We start from the raw sequence: 18,837 nt of genomic DNA, 5'->3' as shown, positions 1-18,837 counted from the left end.
CAGGGCTTTGATTATCTATCATCATGCCCTAAAATGGGAGACATCCTACCCGAGATACACCCATCCCCTGCCAAAGTGCTGTTCCACCACCCACCCAACTTCCACAACATCCTAGTCCATTCCTATGCCACTCTTACCCCCAATCCCCTACCACAGGGATCATACTCTGGCTGAAGACCCAGATGCAAGACCTGCCATATCTATCTACCCACCCAGCACCCCCTACTCCAGTCCCGTCACAGGCTTATCCTACCCCATCAGAGGCCAGGGCATCTGCGAAAGCAGCAATGTTATATACCAGCCCTGCTGCAACCACTGCACAGCATTTTACATTGGTATGATAACAATCCATCTGCCAACCAGAATGAATGACCAGCGTCAAACTGTTGTCAAAAACAACATGGACCACCCAGCTGCACAGCAAGCAGTAGAGCACAACATGTGAGATTTAAATGGCTGCTTTTGGATTCTCCCCACCATTACCAGCTTTTCCGAGTTCCACTGATGGGAGCTATCCTTACACCGCATCCTTCACCCCCGTAATCTCTCTGGCCTAAGCCTAAAGTAACTCGCGTCCCCACACCAAATAGTGTGTTTCTTTCCCATTACCCCTGCACAAATACATGTCAACTAGTTATGTGCTGCCATCTCATGCCCCAGTCTGCGAAATCAAGCGCTCAGCCATCTGCCATGTGCCACCTCTACCCGCACTCATAGCTAGCCCACAGATGGCTCTCCACTCTCCCACGAGCCACCCCCCCCCAGCCTCCCTCCCTCCTGCATCTCTCCATCCCTAACCCCACCCTACACTGCACCCCCACCTTACGCCAGTACACTCACCATGGGCCAGGAAAGAGGTGGCAGTTGTAGGTAGGGAAACAGGCATGTGCATGAAGTATGTGTGTGTGTGTGTGTGTGTGTGTGTGTGTGTGTGTGTGCGCGCGCGCACAGCTTGAGAATGGAATTCTATTCCAAAAGCTAGCAAAGTAAAGGTCTGTTCCTTTTGTGCATGTATTTGTCGAGCATGCAGCGCTTTTGCCTTTAGGTGAGTTGTCTCCTTCATTCCTAAATAATTCATTATTCTCAACCAGAACTTCCTGCACATTATTATCAAGTAAGATAAAGGGATAGACAATGTAGATAACAGTCCATCAGAATTTTTTAAGTCATTGGGGGAAGTGGCAACAAAATGACTATTCACATTGGTGTGTAAAATCTATGAGACTGGCAATATACCTTGAGACTTTTAGAAAAATTTCATCCACACAATTTTGAAGATTGCAAGAGCTGACAAGTGCGAGAATTATCGCACAATCATCTTAAGAGCTCAATGCATCCATGTTGCTGGCAAGAATAAAATACAGAAGAATGGGAAAGAAAGTTGAGGATGTGCTAGATGACAATCAGTTTGGCTTTAGGAAAGGTAAAGCTACCAGAGAGGCAGTTCTGACAATGCAGTTGATAATGGAAGCAAGACTGAAGAAAAATCAAGACACGTTCATCGGCTTTGTTGACCTGGAAAAAGCATTTGACAATGTAAAATGGTGCAAGAAGTTCTGACAAAAATAGGGGTAAGCTACAGGGAAAGACAGTTAATGTACAACATGTTCAAGAACTATGAGAGAATAATTGGATGAAGATCAAGAATTAACTGCTCAGATTAAAAAGGGTATAAGACAGGTATGCAGTATTTCGCCAATACTGTTCAATCTTTACATCAAAGAAGCATTGATGGAAATATGAAGGCTATTCAAAAAATAGGGAACTGACATACTACTTTTCCACAGTCACCAAACACACTGAGGGTTGGGTTGTTTAGGGGAAGAGACCAAACAGTGAGGTCATCGGTCTCATTGGATTAGGGAAGGATGGGGAAGGAAGTCGGCTGTGCCCTTTCAGAGGAACCATCCCGGCATTTGCCTGGAACGATTTAGGGAAATCACGGAAAACCTAAATCAGGATGGCTAAATGCGGGATTGAACCATCATCCTCCCGAATGCGAGTCCAGTGCGCTAACCACTGCACCACCTCACTCGGTCAAACACACAGAGGCACTTATCACAGCAGTGGGCAAGCTCTGAAAGACCTTCGTCATAAAATTCTGCCGCACGAGACTTCAGCCAGAGAGTCACGCCTGCCAGGAATTCCACGTTGTCATCAAAGCGCTGCGTTGCAATCCATTTCTTCATCTTGGGAAACAAGTGGAAGTTGCTTGGTGCAAGATCGGGGCTGTAGGGCGGTTGAGGGAAAATTTACCATTTGAATGAATTAAGGAGTTCTTTAGTGCAGTTTTCCGTATGAGGTCATGCATTGTTGTGCAAAAACAAAATTTTGGAAGTCAGCTTTCCTCAGCATTTGTTCTGAACTGCTCTTCTAAGGTTCTGCAAAGTTTGACAATACTGGGCAGAATTTATGGTTGCTCCAAGTTCGAGAAGATCAATAAGAAGCACACCCAAAACACTGTCGCCATCAACTTCTTTGCTGACAAGGTTTGCAAACTTTTTCTTGGTTTTTGAGGGGACCTTGTGTGCCCCCACTCTATGGACTGAAATTTTGTCTCCCAATTGATGTCTTTCACCCAAGTCTCATCACCGGTTACGATTCAATCCAGTAATGAATCACCATGTTTGTGGTAGGCCTCCAGAAATGTCAATGTTGCATCCATTCACTGTTCTTTATGGTGCTCTGTAAGCATTTTGGGCATCCACTGTGCACAAAATTTGTGGTAGCCTAGCTTTTGAGTGACAGTTTCAAACAACCAAGTCCGTGAAACTTGTGGAAAAGAAAGCGAAAGCTTTGTTATTGTGAAACGAAGGTTTTCACGAATCGTTTCATTAACTTTAGTGACAATATCGTCAGTCACAATGCTCAGGCGTCCACTCTTCTCTTCATCATGAATGTTGGTTCGGCCATTTTTAAACCGAATGCACCATTTCTGAACGGAACATTCACTCATTACATTGTTTTCGTATACTTTGCACCATTCACGACAAATTTTTATAGGTTTTAGGTTTCTTGAAAACAAAAACCGTATCAAAGACTGCATCTCACAACTGGCGGGATTTTCAATTGCAGCATACACTTCAAATTTGCACAGAAATGTTCCCCTTGTCATGGATGGATGCTGACTGAGCTGTCAAGCATGCACATACCAAAATATACGCAACCGGCACACACCTAGCGGCATCAGATGGAAAAGTTCCTTACTTTCTGAATAATCCTCATAAAAGAAAGGGTCAATAGAGGGATTAAAATTTAGGGTGAAAGGATATAAACGTTAAGGCCTGTCTGACCTGTTACCATCTTTCAATAATTAAAACTTATCTACTTTTTCCTTGGTCAGGCTCTGCAGTTAAGAGTGTGTGTGAACTGCTTGTAAGCTAGTGCATTTACCTTTGTGTGATCCTATGTGCTATCCACTTTGCATTTGTAAGCAATCAGATGTCTAGATAAATAGTGATTAACAAAATGTTAGAACTTCAAGTTTAACACATATATTTCGGAACGACACAACAACACATATAAGTCACAGAGTAAGTTGACATGCGTACACGTCAGCATTCGAATAAACACTGAGTGTCAGTCTAGCGGCCGCTTAGGTGGCGCAGCTGCTGCATGGCTGGCAGACAGCGCCGCACGTAGAGGACGTGTGTAATTGCACGGCGGCAGTTTGAATAATCGGCGAGTCACAACACTTTCTCCCCCCCCCCCCCCCCCCCCTTGAAATTGTTGCACTGGTCTTGATGGAGGTATCCTAGAGATGGCTAACGTCCATAGGCGTTGTTTGACTTGCCGTAAAGTCTCGAGGAGGAGGCTTCCCGTACGGACGGAAGTGTCCCCGATGATAACGGGTCGAGATGACAGGAGACCTAGAGGTCGAATCTGCTGGGGCCCCATGCACCAAACTGCCCGCCACGGCAAGTCCAGTTGATATGACAGGAGACATGGGCGATGTGTCGGTGTCCATTGGAGGAGGAGGCGAGTAGATGTACTCTGAGAGAGGATGGTCCTCCGGTTCCTGCATGGGCACGTCTCCTGGTGGCGTCCGTTCTGGTGCTGGCATCGCGCTGACGGTGAGAGGGCTGCATTGTGAGTATTGAGAGATGCCAAGATCCCGAGCATCAGGTAGAGCCAAAGGTGGTGTGGCGGCATTCGGAACAGGCGTTGCTGGCACCCCGAGGCCGAAGCTGGTCCGAATGACGCACTGCAACACCCGTGTCCGTCTGGATTTCATACAGGCGTCTGCCACGGTGTCTTAAGATGCAGCCCGGGCTCCATTTTGGCCGCCTGCCATATCCCCGTACCCAGACGAGGTTGTCGGCGGTGAACCGGCCAAGTGAAGGCACCCGCGGCCATGAGGTGGGAGGCCGCAGAAGATGAAGTAGCGTGCGGGGCTGTCGGCCATGTAAGAGCTCAGCCGGGCTGTGATCGCCCATGGGGGTGAAACGGTAAGACGCCAGGAACTGGAGAAGCGCATCATCATCAGCAGCAGAAGAAGTCAGAAGTTTCCGCATCTGAGCCTTAAATGTGCGGACCAGTCGTTCAGCCTCACCGTTGGATTGTGGATGGAACGGCGGGGCTGTGACATGCGTAACGCCGTGACGAGCACAAAAATCCGCAAAGTCGGAAGAGGCAAATTGCGGACCATTATCAGTAACAAGAGTAGAGGGGAGGCCTTCCAAAGAAAAAATGTGGGCGAGAGCACTGGTGGATGCCGCGGTGGTAGGTGACGTGCAACGGACAATGAAAGGAAAGTTAGAGTAGGCGTCAATTACGAGGAGCCAATAAGTACCTAAAAAGGGTCCCGCAAAGTCAGCATGAATGCACTCCCAGGGCTTCTCATGCGAAGGCCACGGTGACAAAGATGACTTCGGGGCAGCGGCCTGTGACGCACAAGGGCCGCAGGCAGCGACCATGTGTGCTATTTCAGAGTCGATGCCAGGCCAGTACACATGACGGCGCGCCAGAGATTTTGTGCGAGACACACCCCAGTGCCCCTGGTGAAGGAGGCGCAAGACCGAAGCACGCAAAGACGCAGGTACCACAACACACGGCGAAGCATTGTCAGTGGAGAGGAGGATAACACCATCCCTAGCCGTGAGGCGGTAGCACAAAGTGTAGTAGTTCTGCAACGGATCAGAAGTCTTAGCGGACGGGCGATCTGGCCAACCCTTCTGAATACAGCGTAAAACCCGGGAGAGGGTAGGGTCAGAACCCGTAGCAGCCGCCAGCCTGTCCCCAGTGATGGGGAACCCGTCCACAATCCGCTGCTCGGCAACGTCCAGGTGGAAACACAGAAGTTCGTCCCTATCGAATGCCTGATCAGGACCCATGGGAAGGCAAGACAGAGCATCAGCATTCGCATGTTGAGCCGTTGGCTGGAAATTGAAACGGGACAAGTAAAGAGCCCAACGCTGGAGGCGGTGTGCAGCCTTGTCGGGAAGTGACGTTGATGGATGAAACAAGGAAACTAGCGGTTTGTGATCCGTAACAAGATGAAATTTTGAGCCATAGAGAAAAACACCAAACTTATGAAGAGCATAAATGATGGCCAAAGCTTCTTTCTCAATTTGAGAATACTTTTGTTGGGCATCCGTGAGCGTTTGGGAGGCATAAGCAATGGGTTGTTCTGAACCGTCAGAAAAGCGGTGCGCAAGGACTGCCCCGACCCCGTATTGAGAGGCGTCTGTGGCAAGAACAAGATGTTGGCCAGGTCGATAAGTAGCCATGCACGGGGCCTGTTTCAGCATAGTCTTTAATTTCTGGAAAGCCGCGTCACATGACGCGGACCAGTGAAAAGGCACGTTTTTATGCAACAGGCGATGCAACAGCTGAGCCACCGAAGCCGCAGACGGTAAAAACTTGTGGTAGTACGCTATTTTCCCCAAGAAAGCCTGCAGTTCCTTAACAGATGTAGGGCGAGGAAGGGCATCGATCGCAGCGACAGTTTGTTGAAGCGGATGAATACCATCCCGAGAGAGTTGAAACCCCAAGTACGCGATAGAGGCCTGAAAAAATTGTGATTTCTGAAGATTACACTTAAGACCGGCAGTCTGTACGACAGGAAAAAGTGTGCGGAGATTTTGAAGATGTTCTTCAGTGGTGGAGCCAGTGACAACAATGTCGTCCATGTAATTGATACACCCAGGGACAGGGAGCAATAATTGTTCCAAGAATTGCTGAAAGAGAGCAGGGGCGCTAGCAACCCCGAATGGCAAGCGTTGGTATTGATAGAGGCCGAAAGGCGTGTTAAGGACCAGAAACTGCTGGGAAGCAGTGTCGAGAGGAAGTTGATGATAAGCTTCTGACAGGTCAATTTTAGAAAATTACTGGCCTCCAGCAAGTTTAGTGAACAGTGCTTCAGGACGGGGCATAGGGTAAGTGTTGATGAGGAATTGAGCATTTACAGTGGCTTTGAAATCGCCACAGAGACGAATATCGCCATTGGGCTTAGCAACTACAACGACAGGAGAGGACCACTCATTCACTGGAAGTGACAGGAAGCAAGACCCCTGAAGCAGTGAGACGATCCAGCTCCCGTTTTACCCGATCATGAAGGGCCACAGGAATGGGCCGAGCCCGAAAAAACTTAGGACGAGCAGTGGGTTTGAGCGTGATATGAGCTTCAAAGTTGTTTGCACGGCCTAACCCAGGAGAAAAAAGGGACGAAAATGTCGTCGACAAGGAATCCAGTTGAGCACAAGGAATAGCGTCAGAGACAATATTGACAGAGTCATCTGTGGAGAACCCAAAAGCGCGAAAGGCATCGAAACCAAAAAGATTTTCTGCGTTGCTCTGGTCTACCACAAATATGGGAACAGTGCGAACGACGGATTTGTAAGATACCTCAGCATTAAACTGTCCCAAGAGAGAAATCTTCTGTTTATTGTACGTCCTTAATTGCCAAGTGACGGGACAGGAGTGGAGAACCCAGCTGAAGATACGTCTGAGAATTAATTATATTGGCAGCAGAACCGGTATCCACTTGCATGCGAACATCTCAACCAAGGATTTGGACAGTGAGGAATAATTTCCCTGAAAGGGAAGAAGTGCAATTGACAGACAACACAGAATCAGAATCAGCGTCATGTTCATGAACATCATGTATGCGGTCGGATTTACAAACAGAAGACACATGACCTTTCTGTGACACACAGCCCAACGATGGGGACAATTCTCGCGTGAATGTTTCGTAAAACACCGCGGACATGAAGGAAGTTTCTGGGGATTTTGCTGCAGTTTCTTAGTGGGTTGTTTACGGCTAGGCCGAGGCTGCGCGTGGGAGCGCACTGCGGCCACGTTGGCCGGCAGCGACGCGCCCCATCGTCGTCAACAGCGCACAGAGGTTGTATTTTCCCGACATCACCCCACGCCTCTATTTGCGCTCCAGTGGCGCGAGAAATTTCAAAAGACTGCGTAACGGAGAGAACTTCATCTAGAGCCGGATTCGCCAACTGAAGGGCACGTTGCCGAACTTCTTTGTCGGGCACTGACCGGATAATAGCATCCCAGACCATGGAATCGGCATAGGATTCTTTGTGAACGTCAGTAACAAATTGACACTTTCGACTGAGGCCGTGAAGTTCAGCAGCCCAAGCGCGATAGGATTGACTTGGTTGTTTTTGACAACGATAAAAGGCAATACGAGAGGCCACCACATGCGTTTGTTTTTGAAAATAGACAGACAGAAGGGAGCACATTTCAGCAAAGGACAAAGACGCAGGATCCTTCAAAGGAGCCAACTGCGACAACAACCGATACATTTGAGGTGAAATCCAGGAAAGGAACAGAGACTTACATGGTTTTTCGTCCGTGACATGAAATGCCAAGAAGTGCTGTCGAAGACGTTTTTCATAATCAGACCAGTCTTCCGCCGTCTCATTGTAAAGAGGTATAGCCAACGACGAGAAACGCCCTGCATTTGACGCCGCGACGAAATCGCGAATCACCGCTGTTAGAAGCATTTTCTGTTCAAGGAGATTTTGCAAGAGTTGCTTGGCAGTAGCCATGGAACCCTGTGAGTCAACGGTGAAAAGGAAAAATCCCATCCTCATCGCCAATTGTTAGAACTTCTAGTTTAACACATATATTTCGGAACGACACAACAACACATATAAGTCACAGAGTAAGTTGACATGTGTACACGTCAGCATTCGAATAAACACTGAGTCTCAGTCTAGCGGCCGCTGCTCGGCTGGCCGCTTAGGTGGCACAGCTGCTGCATGGCTGGCAGACTGCGCCGCACGTAGAGGACGTGCGTAATTGCGCGGCGGCACTTTGAATAATTGGCGAGTCACAACACAAAACAATGACTCTCAGTGTGAACAAAGGTTCCAAAATATTAACTGAAATATACAACATTTCAATGTAATGAAGTCAACTTTGAGATGATAATTTGTGGAGTTAGTGTTTTTGGTCATTATAATTATTTCACATGACCTTGAAATTACTATTAAGATAAAATAAATGGTTAATTCAAAATTTAAGAGAATTTATGCTGCAGCATAATAAAGGTAAATTTTCCAAGCAGGCATAAAATAAACGATTTGTTAAGATTGATGAATGACTGACCAGATATGCTACAGACTGCTGGAGAATACAAAATTAGGTGCAAGTGTGGTAAAGTATACTTAGGGAAAACAAGCCGTGCAGTTAAAGAATGTCTGTAAGAGTACGAATGACGTGTGTGCCTCAACCAACACAGCAAGCCAAATGTAGCTGAATACTACAACAAGTGATGAGAACACAAACTTTGCTAATGTTCATGTTTTAGCATCATCAGTGCATCAGTGCAAATGAAAAACTCAGAGAGGTAATTGAGCTTGCTACATGCCCAAACAGTTTTAATCTTGACAACAGCTTTAGGCTGCAGGTGGCTTGGCTGCTTACCCTCAGTGCTACAAGGGTGCCCCAGGCAGAGTACCCAAACATATGAAGGCAGCACTCGTGTCTCAATCTGCAGCCATTAGTATACCAGTGAATGATACCATCAATCATGGCATCATTCAACAGTGAATCATAAACATTTAAAACAATAAACACAAGAAATACCCCTCAAATTTGCAAATTTTGACAGTGCACTACAGTGTGCAGCCAGTTTTCGGAAGAAGACCAAAAAGCTGGTCCCGAAAATTATGGAAAAAGAGGTCGCAATATCATAAATCAAGAACTTAGTAACCTCAGTGTAGTATTTATGAGCTCAGCCACAATCCCCAGATGCAATAAACATTGAGAAACCTATGTTGACTATGTGTTGTGGCATACACCAAAAGATAGAGAAGGGAAGTGGGGGGAGGCATAATTACGTCTCTCTCTCTCTCTCTCTCTCTCTCTCTCTCTCTCTCTCTCTGTGTGTGTGTGTGTGTGTGTGTGTGTGTGTGTGTGTGTGTGTGTGTGTGGGCGCGCGCGCGTCCATCCGTCCACCCTCCCCTGCCCCCAAATTATACCCTTGCAAACTCATTGAGAGTGGAAAGGAATTGCAGGCACACATTTGAATATGTAGAAAAATGACATTATTTCCTCTCAGACTGCATGTTTTCAAAGCACAAATCTTATTTAAAACACTATTGGCCAGTTTCAGCTAGAAGACATTTTCCAGTGGACGAGTCCAGGAACAAGTGCCATATGACATTTAAACAACAACCTGAACACCTACAATATTATGAAAAGGGGAGATTGCTACTCACCATGAAGATGACACGCTAAGATGCAGACAGGCATGACGAAAAGACTGTCACATATGAGCTTTCGGCCAAAGCCTCTCCAGGAAAGAAAAACATACACACATTCACACAAGCAAGCACACTTCACACACACGACTGCTATCTCTGGTCACTCTGACCAAAATGGCATTCTTGTTCGAGCAGCCAGAGATAGTGGACATGTGTGTGTGAGGTATGCTTGCTTGTATGAATATGCGTGTGTGTGTGTGTGTGTGTGTGTGTGTGTGTTTTCCCTGAAGAAGGTTTTAGCTGAAAGCTCATATGCTATGCTTGTCTGCAAGGCAATTTGTCATCTTTAGGGTGAGTAGCAATCTATCCTTTTCATAAATGGCAAACTGCAACAGCTTGAAAGTGGGTAGTCAGGGAGATTGGTTGACTATGAACGTCATCCCATATGAGCAACACGACTAATCGATGTGATGGAATGCTACCCTCAGGTGGGGGAGGAGGGAAGGTCAAAATGGACCAGGAAGAAATGCGAGAGGACACAATTTTATTTCCTGAAGGAAGAGAACAAGTGGACACTGTAATTCTAAGAGAAGCCGTAAATCCTATTTGTCGGATCGGACACTGCGAATGTTCCATTGGAAAAGAATCACGACGAGGAAAAAATGCAGGGGTGTCACCACAGCAGCTACTGAGTGTCAGCGTTTGAAGACTTGCTGCTACCGGGCACAGAGGCATGAGGATTCTGCTCCACGAGGTCAATGGAAGCATTAGCATTCCCCTGTCAGCCTGTGGAGTCCAGGGCAGAAAAATGGACGGTGGTGCGCACCGGTGACACAGAGGTCAGCCGGACGAGGGTATCACGTGGCGACACTGTCGAAGTGGGTCTCCTAGTCGGCAAAGGAGAGGACCATTTGCCTTTGTTTGACTTCTTAGAGCCTTTCAGGTTGGCAGAGGAAGACTCAGATGCTGGTTGGCCGGAGGGACGTAGGAAGTCTTCATGGGAGTAATCCTTCTGTCCTTTCAAGCTTGCAGTTGTGTAGCTGGTGACTTCGCCCCAAGAGGAAAACATTTGGTGGCATGTTGGACAGCTGGAGGAGGGAGACAGTTACACTGCCATGACGCTGGGTGATTTCACTAGTGCGGTGCTAAATTTGAGGTTGCATGTCTGCATGGCTATGTCCTTTATGGAGCGAGATGTAGCAAGAACAGGACTACTGCAGTTATTGTGCTTGAGAATCACAAGTAGTCTCCAAAAGCAAAGTGTCATTGCATGAACGAGAGCAGGATTTCACAGGGCCAGCAACTGCATCAACACCTTTTTGAACAATAAATGGATTCACCATAGCAAAGGACTGACCATCTTCAGTACGTGAAACCACGGGGAACCGTGGTGCAGCTGGGAGGGTCTTTTGAATCATTAGCTTCATTATGCTTATGTTTAGTAGACACGGATTGTGAAGAACACGATTGGCCATTGCGAGAAAATCCCCTCACGATTGTCAGCATCTCCGATGGTGTGCTCCTTCCAACTAGGGGCACGCTTCACGTGGGGGCACACCTGCCTTAGGTGATTGTTCACACCTTCTGAACATCTGACAGAGGGACTAATCGGCAATTTGGGAAGGCAGCAACTCAGGCAATCACCCCTCCCTGGGCCTGGCATGTACTAGGGAGTATGTGTGCACCCTACCTGTTGACCCCGGCTAGGAACAGTCACCTGTTACATGTCAGACATGTGAGCCGGCCTTCAGGTGTGCACAGGGAGGAAAGAGAAAAAGAAGAAGGATAGGAGAAGGTGGAAGAACAAAACAAAAAGAGAACAAAAAAAGTGGAGAGTTTTCTGATACTGACTACCAAAAATGCAGAATACATTTCCAAAAACAGTGCAGACATGTTCACCAAGGGAGGCGAGAAAGAACAGTAAGAGGATAGACACGCAGCATGGAAGAGTAAAGATGCTGCAAAGGCTGGGGCCCTCGGTAGCCAGGCACGAACCTGCCAAAGAGCGGTGAGCCCCCGGGGGGACAAGTTATTAACAAAATTAGGAAAAAAACAACTGAAAATGACACTTCATTCCACATTATACCAATGCCAGCTGTTGTATGGCACATCTGACAACTAAGTATTTGATGGAGAAACATATTGTCGTGACTCGCCGATTATTCAAAGGGCCGCCGCGCAATTACGCACGTCCTCTACGTGCGGCGCTGTCTGCCAGCCAGGCAGCAGCTGCGCCACCTAAGCGGCCAGCTGAGCAGTGGCCGCTAGACTGAGACTCAGTGTTAAATCTAATGCCGACTTGTACACAGGTCAACTTACTCAGTGACTTATATGTGTTGTTGTGTTGTCCGAAAACTGTGTTAAATTGGAAGATATAAAAATTGGCGACGAGGTAGTGGATTTTTCCTTTTCACCGTTGACTCACAGGGTTCCATGGCTACTGTCGAGCAGCTCTTGCAAAATCTCCTTGAACAGCAAACGCTTCTAACAGCGGCAATTCGCGATTTCGTCGCGGCGTCAAATGCGGGGCGTTTCTCGTCGTTGGCTGTACCTCCTTTTCCACCTTACGATGAGACGGCAGAAGACTGGTCTGATTATGAAAAACGTCTTCGACAGCACTTCTTGGCATTTCATGTCACGGACGAAAAACCATGTAAGTCTCTGTTCCTTTCCTGGATTTCACCTCAAATGTATCGGTTGTTGTCGCAGTTGGCTCCTTTGAAGGATCCTGCGTCTTTGTCCTTTGCTGAAATGTGCTCCCTTCTGTCTGTCTATTTTCAAAAACAAACGCATGTGGTAGCCTCTCGTGTTGCATTTTATCGTTGTCAAAAACAACCAAATCAGTCCTATCTCGCTTGGGCTGCTGAACTTCACGGCCTCAGTCGAAAGTGTCAATTTGTTACTGACGTTCACAAAGAATCCTATGCCGATTCCATGGTCTGGGATGCTATTATCCGGTCGGCGCCCGACAAAGAAGTTCGGCAACGTGCCCTTCAGTTGGCGAATCCGGCTCTAGATGAAGTTCTCTCCATTGCGCAGTCTTTTGAAATTTCTCGCGCTGCTGAGGCGCAAATAGAGGCGTGGGGTGACGTCGGGGAAATACAACCTCTGTGCGCTGTTGACAACGTGTGGGGCGCGTCCCCGCCGGCCGACGTGGCCGCAGTACGCTCCCACGCGCAGCCTCGGCCTAGCCGTAAACAACCCACTAAGAAACTGCAGCAAAATCCCCAGAAACTTCCTTCATGTCCGCGGTGTTTTACGAAACATTCACGCGAGGATTGTCCCCAACGTTGGGCTGTGTGTCAAAATTGCAAAAAGAAAGGTCATGTGTCTTCCGTTTGTAAATCCGACCGCATACATGATGTTCATGAACATGACGCTGATTCTGATTCTGTGTTGTCTGTCAATTGCACTTCTTCCCTTTCAGGGAAGTTATTCCTCACTGTCCAAATCCTGGGTCGAGATGTTCGCATGCAAGTGGATACCGGTTCTGCTGCCACTATAATTAATTCTCAGACGTATCTTCAGCTGGGTTCTCCACTCCTGTCCCCTGTCACTCGGCAATTACAGACGTACAATAAACAGAAGATTTCTCTCTTGGGACAGTTTACTGCTGAGGTATCTTACAAATCCGTTGTTCACACTGTTCCCATATTTGTGGTCGACCAGAGCAACGCAGAAAATCTTTTTGGTTTCGATGCCTTTCACGTTTTCGGGTTCTCCATAGATGACTGTCAATATTGTCTCTGATGCTATTACTTATGCTCAACTGGATTCCTTGTCGACGACATTTTCGTCCCTTTTTTCTCCTGGGTTAGGCCGCGCAAACGACTTTGAAGCTCATATCACGCTCAAACCCACTGCTCGTCCTAAGTTTTTTCGGGCTCGGCCCATTCCTGTGGCCCTTCGTGATCGGGTAAAACGGGAGCTGGATCGTCTCACTGCTTCAGGGCTCTTGCTTCCTGTCACTTCCAGTGAGTGGTCCTCTCTTGTCGTTGTAGTTGCTAAGCCCAATGGTGATATTCGTCTCTGTGGCGATTTCAAAGCCACTGTAAATGCTCAATGCCTCATCGACACTTACCCTATGCCCCGTCCTGAAGAACTGTTCACTAAACTCGCTAGAGGACAGTATTTTTCTAAAATTGACCTGTCGGAAGCTTATCATCAACTTCCTCTTGACGCTGCTTCCCGGCAGTTTCTGGTCCTCAACACGCCTTTCGGCCTCTATCAATACCAACGCTTGCCATTCGGGGTTGCTAGCGCCCCTGCTCTCTTTCAGCGATTCTTGGAACAATTATTGCTCCCTGTCCCGGGGTGTATCAATTACATGGACGACATTGTTGTCACTGGCTCCACCACTGAAGAACATCTTCAAAATCTCCGCGCACTTTTTAATGTCTTACAGACTGCCGGTGTTAAGTGTAATCTTCAGAAATCACAAATTTTTCAGGCATCTACCACGTACTTGGGGTTTCAACTCTCTCGGGATGGTATTCGTCCGCTTCAACACACTGTTGCTGCGATCGATGCCCTTCCTCGCCCTACATCTGTTAAGGAACTGCAGGCTTTCTTGGGGAAAATAGCATACTACCACAAGTTTTTACCGTCTGCGGCGTCGGTGGCTCAGCCGTTGCATCGCCTGTTGCATAAAAACGTGCCTTTTCACTGGTTCGTGTCATGTGACGCGGCTTTTCGGAAATTAAAGACTATTCTGAAACAGGCCCCGTGCCTGGCTACTTATCGACCTGGCCAACATCTTGTTCTTGCCACAGACGCCTCTCAATACGGGGTCGGTGCAGTCCTTGCGCACCGTTTTTCTGACGGTTCGGAACAACCCATCGCTTATGCCTCCCAAACGCTCACGGATGCCCAACAAAAGTATTCTCAAATTGAGAAAGAAGCTTTGGCCATCATTTATGCTCTTCATAGGTTTGGTGTTTTTCTCTATGGCTCAAAATTTCATCTTGTTACGGATCACAAACCGCTTGTTTCCTTGTTTCATCCATCAACATCACTTCCCGACAAGGCTGCACAATGCCTCCAGCGTTGGGCTCTTTACTTGTCCCGTTTCAATTATGAGATTCATTTCTGGCCAACGGCTCAACATGCGAATGCTGATGCTTTGTCTCGCCTTCCCATGGGTCTTGATCAGGCATTCGATAGGGACGAACTTTTGTGTTTCCACCTGGATGTTGCCGAGCAGCGGGTTGTGGATGGGTTCCCCATCACTGGGGACAGGCTGGCGGCTGCTACGGGTTCTGACCCTACCCTCTCCCGGGTTTTACGCTGTATTCAGAAGGGTTGGCCAGATCGCCCATCCGCTAAGACTTCTGATCCGTTGCGGAACTACTACACTTTGTGCTACCGCCTCACGGCTAGGGATGGTGTTATCCTCCTCTCCACTGACAATGCTTCGCCGCGTGTTGTGGTACCTGCGTCTTTGCGTGCTTCGGTCTTGCGCCTCCTTCACCAGGGGCACTGGGGTGTGTCTCGCACAAAATCTCTGGCACGCCGTCATGTGTACTGGCCTGGCATCGACTCTGACATCGCACACATGGTCGCTGCCTGCGGCCCTTGTGCGTCACAGGCCGCTGCCCCGAAGTCATCTTTGTCACCGTGGCCTTCGCCTGAGAAGCCCTGGGAGCGCATTCATGCTGACTTTGCGGGACCCTTTATAGGTACTTATTGGCTCCTCGTAATTGACGCCTACTCTAACTTTCCTTTCATTGTCCGTTGCACGTCACCTACCACCGCGGCAACCACCAGTGCTCTCGCCCGCATTTTTTCTTTGGAAGGCCTCCCCTCTACTCTTGTTACTGATAATGGTCCGCAATTTGCCTCTTCCGACTTTGCGGATTTTTGTGCTCGTCACGGCGTTACACATGTCACGGCCCCGCCGTTCCATCCACAATCCAACGGTGAGGCTGAACGACTGGTCCGCACATTTAAGGCTCAGATGCGGAAACTTCTGACTTCTTCTGCTGCTGATGATGATGCGCTTCTCCAGTTCCTGGCGTCTTACCGTTTCACCCCCATGGGCGATCACAGCCCGGCTGAGCTCTTACATGGCCGACAGCCCCGCACGCTACTTCATCTTCTGCGGCCTCCCACCTCACAGCCGCGGGTGCCTTCACTTGGCCGGTTCACCGCCGACGACCTCGTCTGGGTACGGGGATATAGCAGGTGGCCAAAATGGAGCCCGGGCCGCATCTTACGACACCGTGGCAGACGCCTGTATGAAATCCAGACGGACACGGGTGTTGCAGTGCGTCATTCGGACCAGCATCGGTTCGGGTGCCAGCAACGCCTGTTCCGAATGCCGCCACACCACCTTTGGCTCTACCTGATGCTCGGGATCTTGGCATCTCTCAATACTCACAACGCAGCCCTCTCACCGTCATCGCGATGCCAGCACCAGAACGGACGCCACCAGGAGACGTGCCCATGCAGGAACCGGAGGACCGTCCTCTGTCAGAGTACATCTACTCGCCTCCTCCTCCAACAGACGCCGACACATCGCCCATGTCTCCTGTCATATCAACTGGACTTGCAGCAACGGGCAGATTGGTGCAGGGGGCCCCAGCAGATTCAACCCCTACGTCTCCTGTCATCTCTACCCGTTATCATCGGGGACACTTCTGTCCGTACGGGAATCCTCCTCCTCGAGACTTTACGGCGAGTCAAACAACGCCTATGGACGTTAGCCATCTCCAGGACACCTCCATCAAGACCAGTGCAACAATTTCAAAGGGGGGGAAAAGTGTTGTGACTCGCCGATTATTCAAAGGGCCGCCGCGCAATTACGCACGTCCTCTACGTGCGGTGCTGTCTGCCAGCCAGGCAGCAGCTGCGCCACCTAAGCGGCCAGCCGAGCAGCGGCCGCTAGACTGAGACTCAGTGTTAAATCTAATGCCGACTTGTACACAGGTCAACTTACTCAGTGACTTATGTGTGTTGTTGTGTTGTCCGAAAACTGTGTTAAATTGGAAGATATAAAACATATCAAATCAATATCTAATAGCTTCATTCCCCCTGATTTGTTAGTTAAACAACAACAACAACAACAACAACAACAACAACTGAGTGGACAGTGATTTTCATCACCTTGAAACACTCTTGAGTCCTTACACAAACACATTTTTGGGGATAACAAAATCAGATAGGAAAAAATGTTTCCAAACTTGTTTTGAACCCATGCAAGAGTGTACAGATTTTGAAGGCTATACTTTAAGGCATGGAAAACAATTTGTACCAAAAAATGGTTTTAACAGTTTTTATACAAACAAATGGTTGCTCTTGTATGCAGAAGATACCAACCAAGTACTTTCCTAGAGTAAGTTTGTGTTTCCTACCAGCAGCTGGGTGCACAATTAAGTAGCAATCATTTAACAGTTGCACTGCTGAAAAAATATTTTTCCTTCCATTCCCAACATAAGTTGTTCTTCACTTTCTTTTACTTTCAACATTATTCTGTATATACAGCTATAAAATTTAGTTTTATGTATTAATATGCTATATCCAATCCCAAACTGGAATGAATATAATATGGAGAGCTGCTTTAGATTCACAAGATGATGAAGTCAGACATACAGCAATAGGTAAATAAATAAAAAAAATCTTCACACGTAACTACCAGTAATATGCATGGAACATAGACCCTTACCTCATCAAGTGAAGAGATTTGCACAAACTTATTCCCGATATTCAGTGGAGCACTTTCAGTAACTGGTATGTTGACTTCTTCAAATTTTTTGGTATCAACACGATCAACACCAACTGGCAATACCATTTTAACTCCACAGATAAAACCTATGAAACAGATTATATGAAATGGCAAACAAAGCTAAAGACATGTTTTCAGTTATAGTGAAAAAAGATGCACAACCACATAAAAAAGTAATTTTATCATCATCAAATACTTTCAATGATGGTGAAACCTTCACACATTTCACCAACACCAACGTGGAAGTGTTCATAGACATGCAGGAGCCACAGCAAGGAGAACCAGCTGTTGCAAACTGACTTCATAAGGTTCATTCACCCCCACCTCTGGTAAAAGCAACAACAGTGACAAGTAATATGTGAAAGCATGCATATGGAAGACATTTTCACTGCATGCCTTCTTATCTAGAAATGGCCACACTAGAAATGCCTGCTCTTCACAAAAACAAGCAAACTCAGATTACACTGTCTAAGAGAGATTTAAAAAATGCAAGTCAGCAGAAGAACATAGGGAATATCTATGGATGCTGAAAATAATTAATTTGAAACCACTTTGGCATTCAGGCACAAATTATATTCTAGTGGAAGCAGTAGATTGTGAAAAGTAGATGCCACAGTAAAATTCAAAGACTTAATTAATCAGAGATAATTAAATTTCATTAGTTACACTGCTTGTTTGTATTTGTAAATAAACATAATTGGCAATCTTAAATAGAGTTACAATTTTTGTTTAGATAGTAATAATCACCAGAGCACTAAAAATATGTATTTATTAACAAATTAAGATTAATCCAGTCAAAGGGTCTGTAACACTTAAAGGATCACATGCCTTACTGCACGTCATTAATATCAGCCAGTATGGCACAAATGACTGCCTCAACACCTTGCAGTAAAGCATCAAACAAGTCGTGCAACTGCAGCCAACATGAGACTCCCACTGCACTTTTGTTTCTTCATGGTACTCCCATGTCCAGTCTTGTTGTTGCGAGTTGGATGACCACTCTGATTACTATTAGAGCAAGATTAATAAATATCTCACTGTGCTGGGTATTTAATGCTGTAAATTAAATTTCCTACTACTAAAATATTGCTCATTTACTACAATATTTAAATATGAACAACTACAGAAACATGCTTTAGCTGCAAAAATTTTAAGACAGCATCACAGGAAATGACTGTTAAAATTATGAAGAGTGGCATCAATGATGACACATTTGTTAAGCTAATAAGTTTCTGACTGGAAACATTTTAATCACTGTAGGCTTTAATCCACCATGCATATAAATTACATTACTGGCCAGTTTCAGCCTTACGTTATTATCAGATGTATGGTATTGGTGATGTGTACATCACATCCAAAAAAGTTTATTGTATTTTGTGTAAACATATACATGTTCCCACACATACATGTCTAATGTTACAGATAGAGTCTTGCACATACCCA

General features: G+C 46.9%; 1 protein-coding gene across 2 annotated transcripts in view; it reads right to left on the bottom strand.

Annotated features, from left to right (window-relative positions):
- Positions 1-18,837, bottom strand: part of LOC126101615 (activating signal cointegrator 1 complex subunit 3) — a 258,264-nt gene that overhangs the window by 188,000 nt on the left and 51,427 nt on the right. For both annotated transcript variants that reach the window (XM_049912297.1, XM_049912298.1), the window contains one exon: positions 17,335-17,480. In XM_049912297.1, coding sequence (XP_049768254.1) covers positions 17,335-17,480 — 146 coding nt within the window. The remainder of the gene's footprint in view (positions 1-17,334; positions 17,481-18,837) is intronic.

This window comes from Schistocerca cancellata, chromosome 9, assembly GCF_023864275.1.
Source record: "Schistocerca cancellata isolate TAMUIC-IGC-003103 chromosome 9, iqSchCanc2.1, whole genome shotgun sequence".
Classification (NCBI taxonomy): Eukaryota; Metazoa; Arthropoda; class Insecta; order Orthoptera; family Acrididae; genus Schistocerca; species Schistocerca cancellata.
This window is presented reverse-complemented; position numbering and strand designations above follow the sequence as displayed.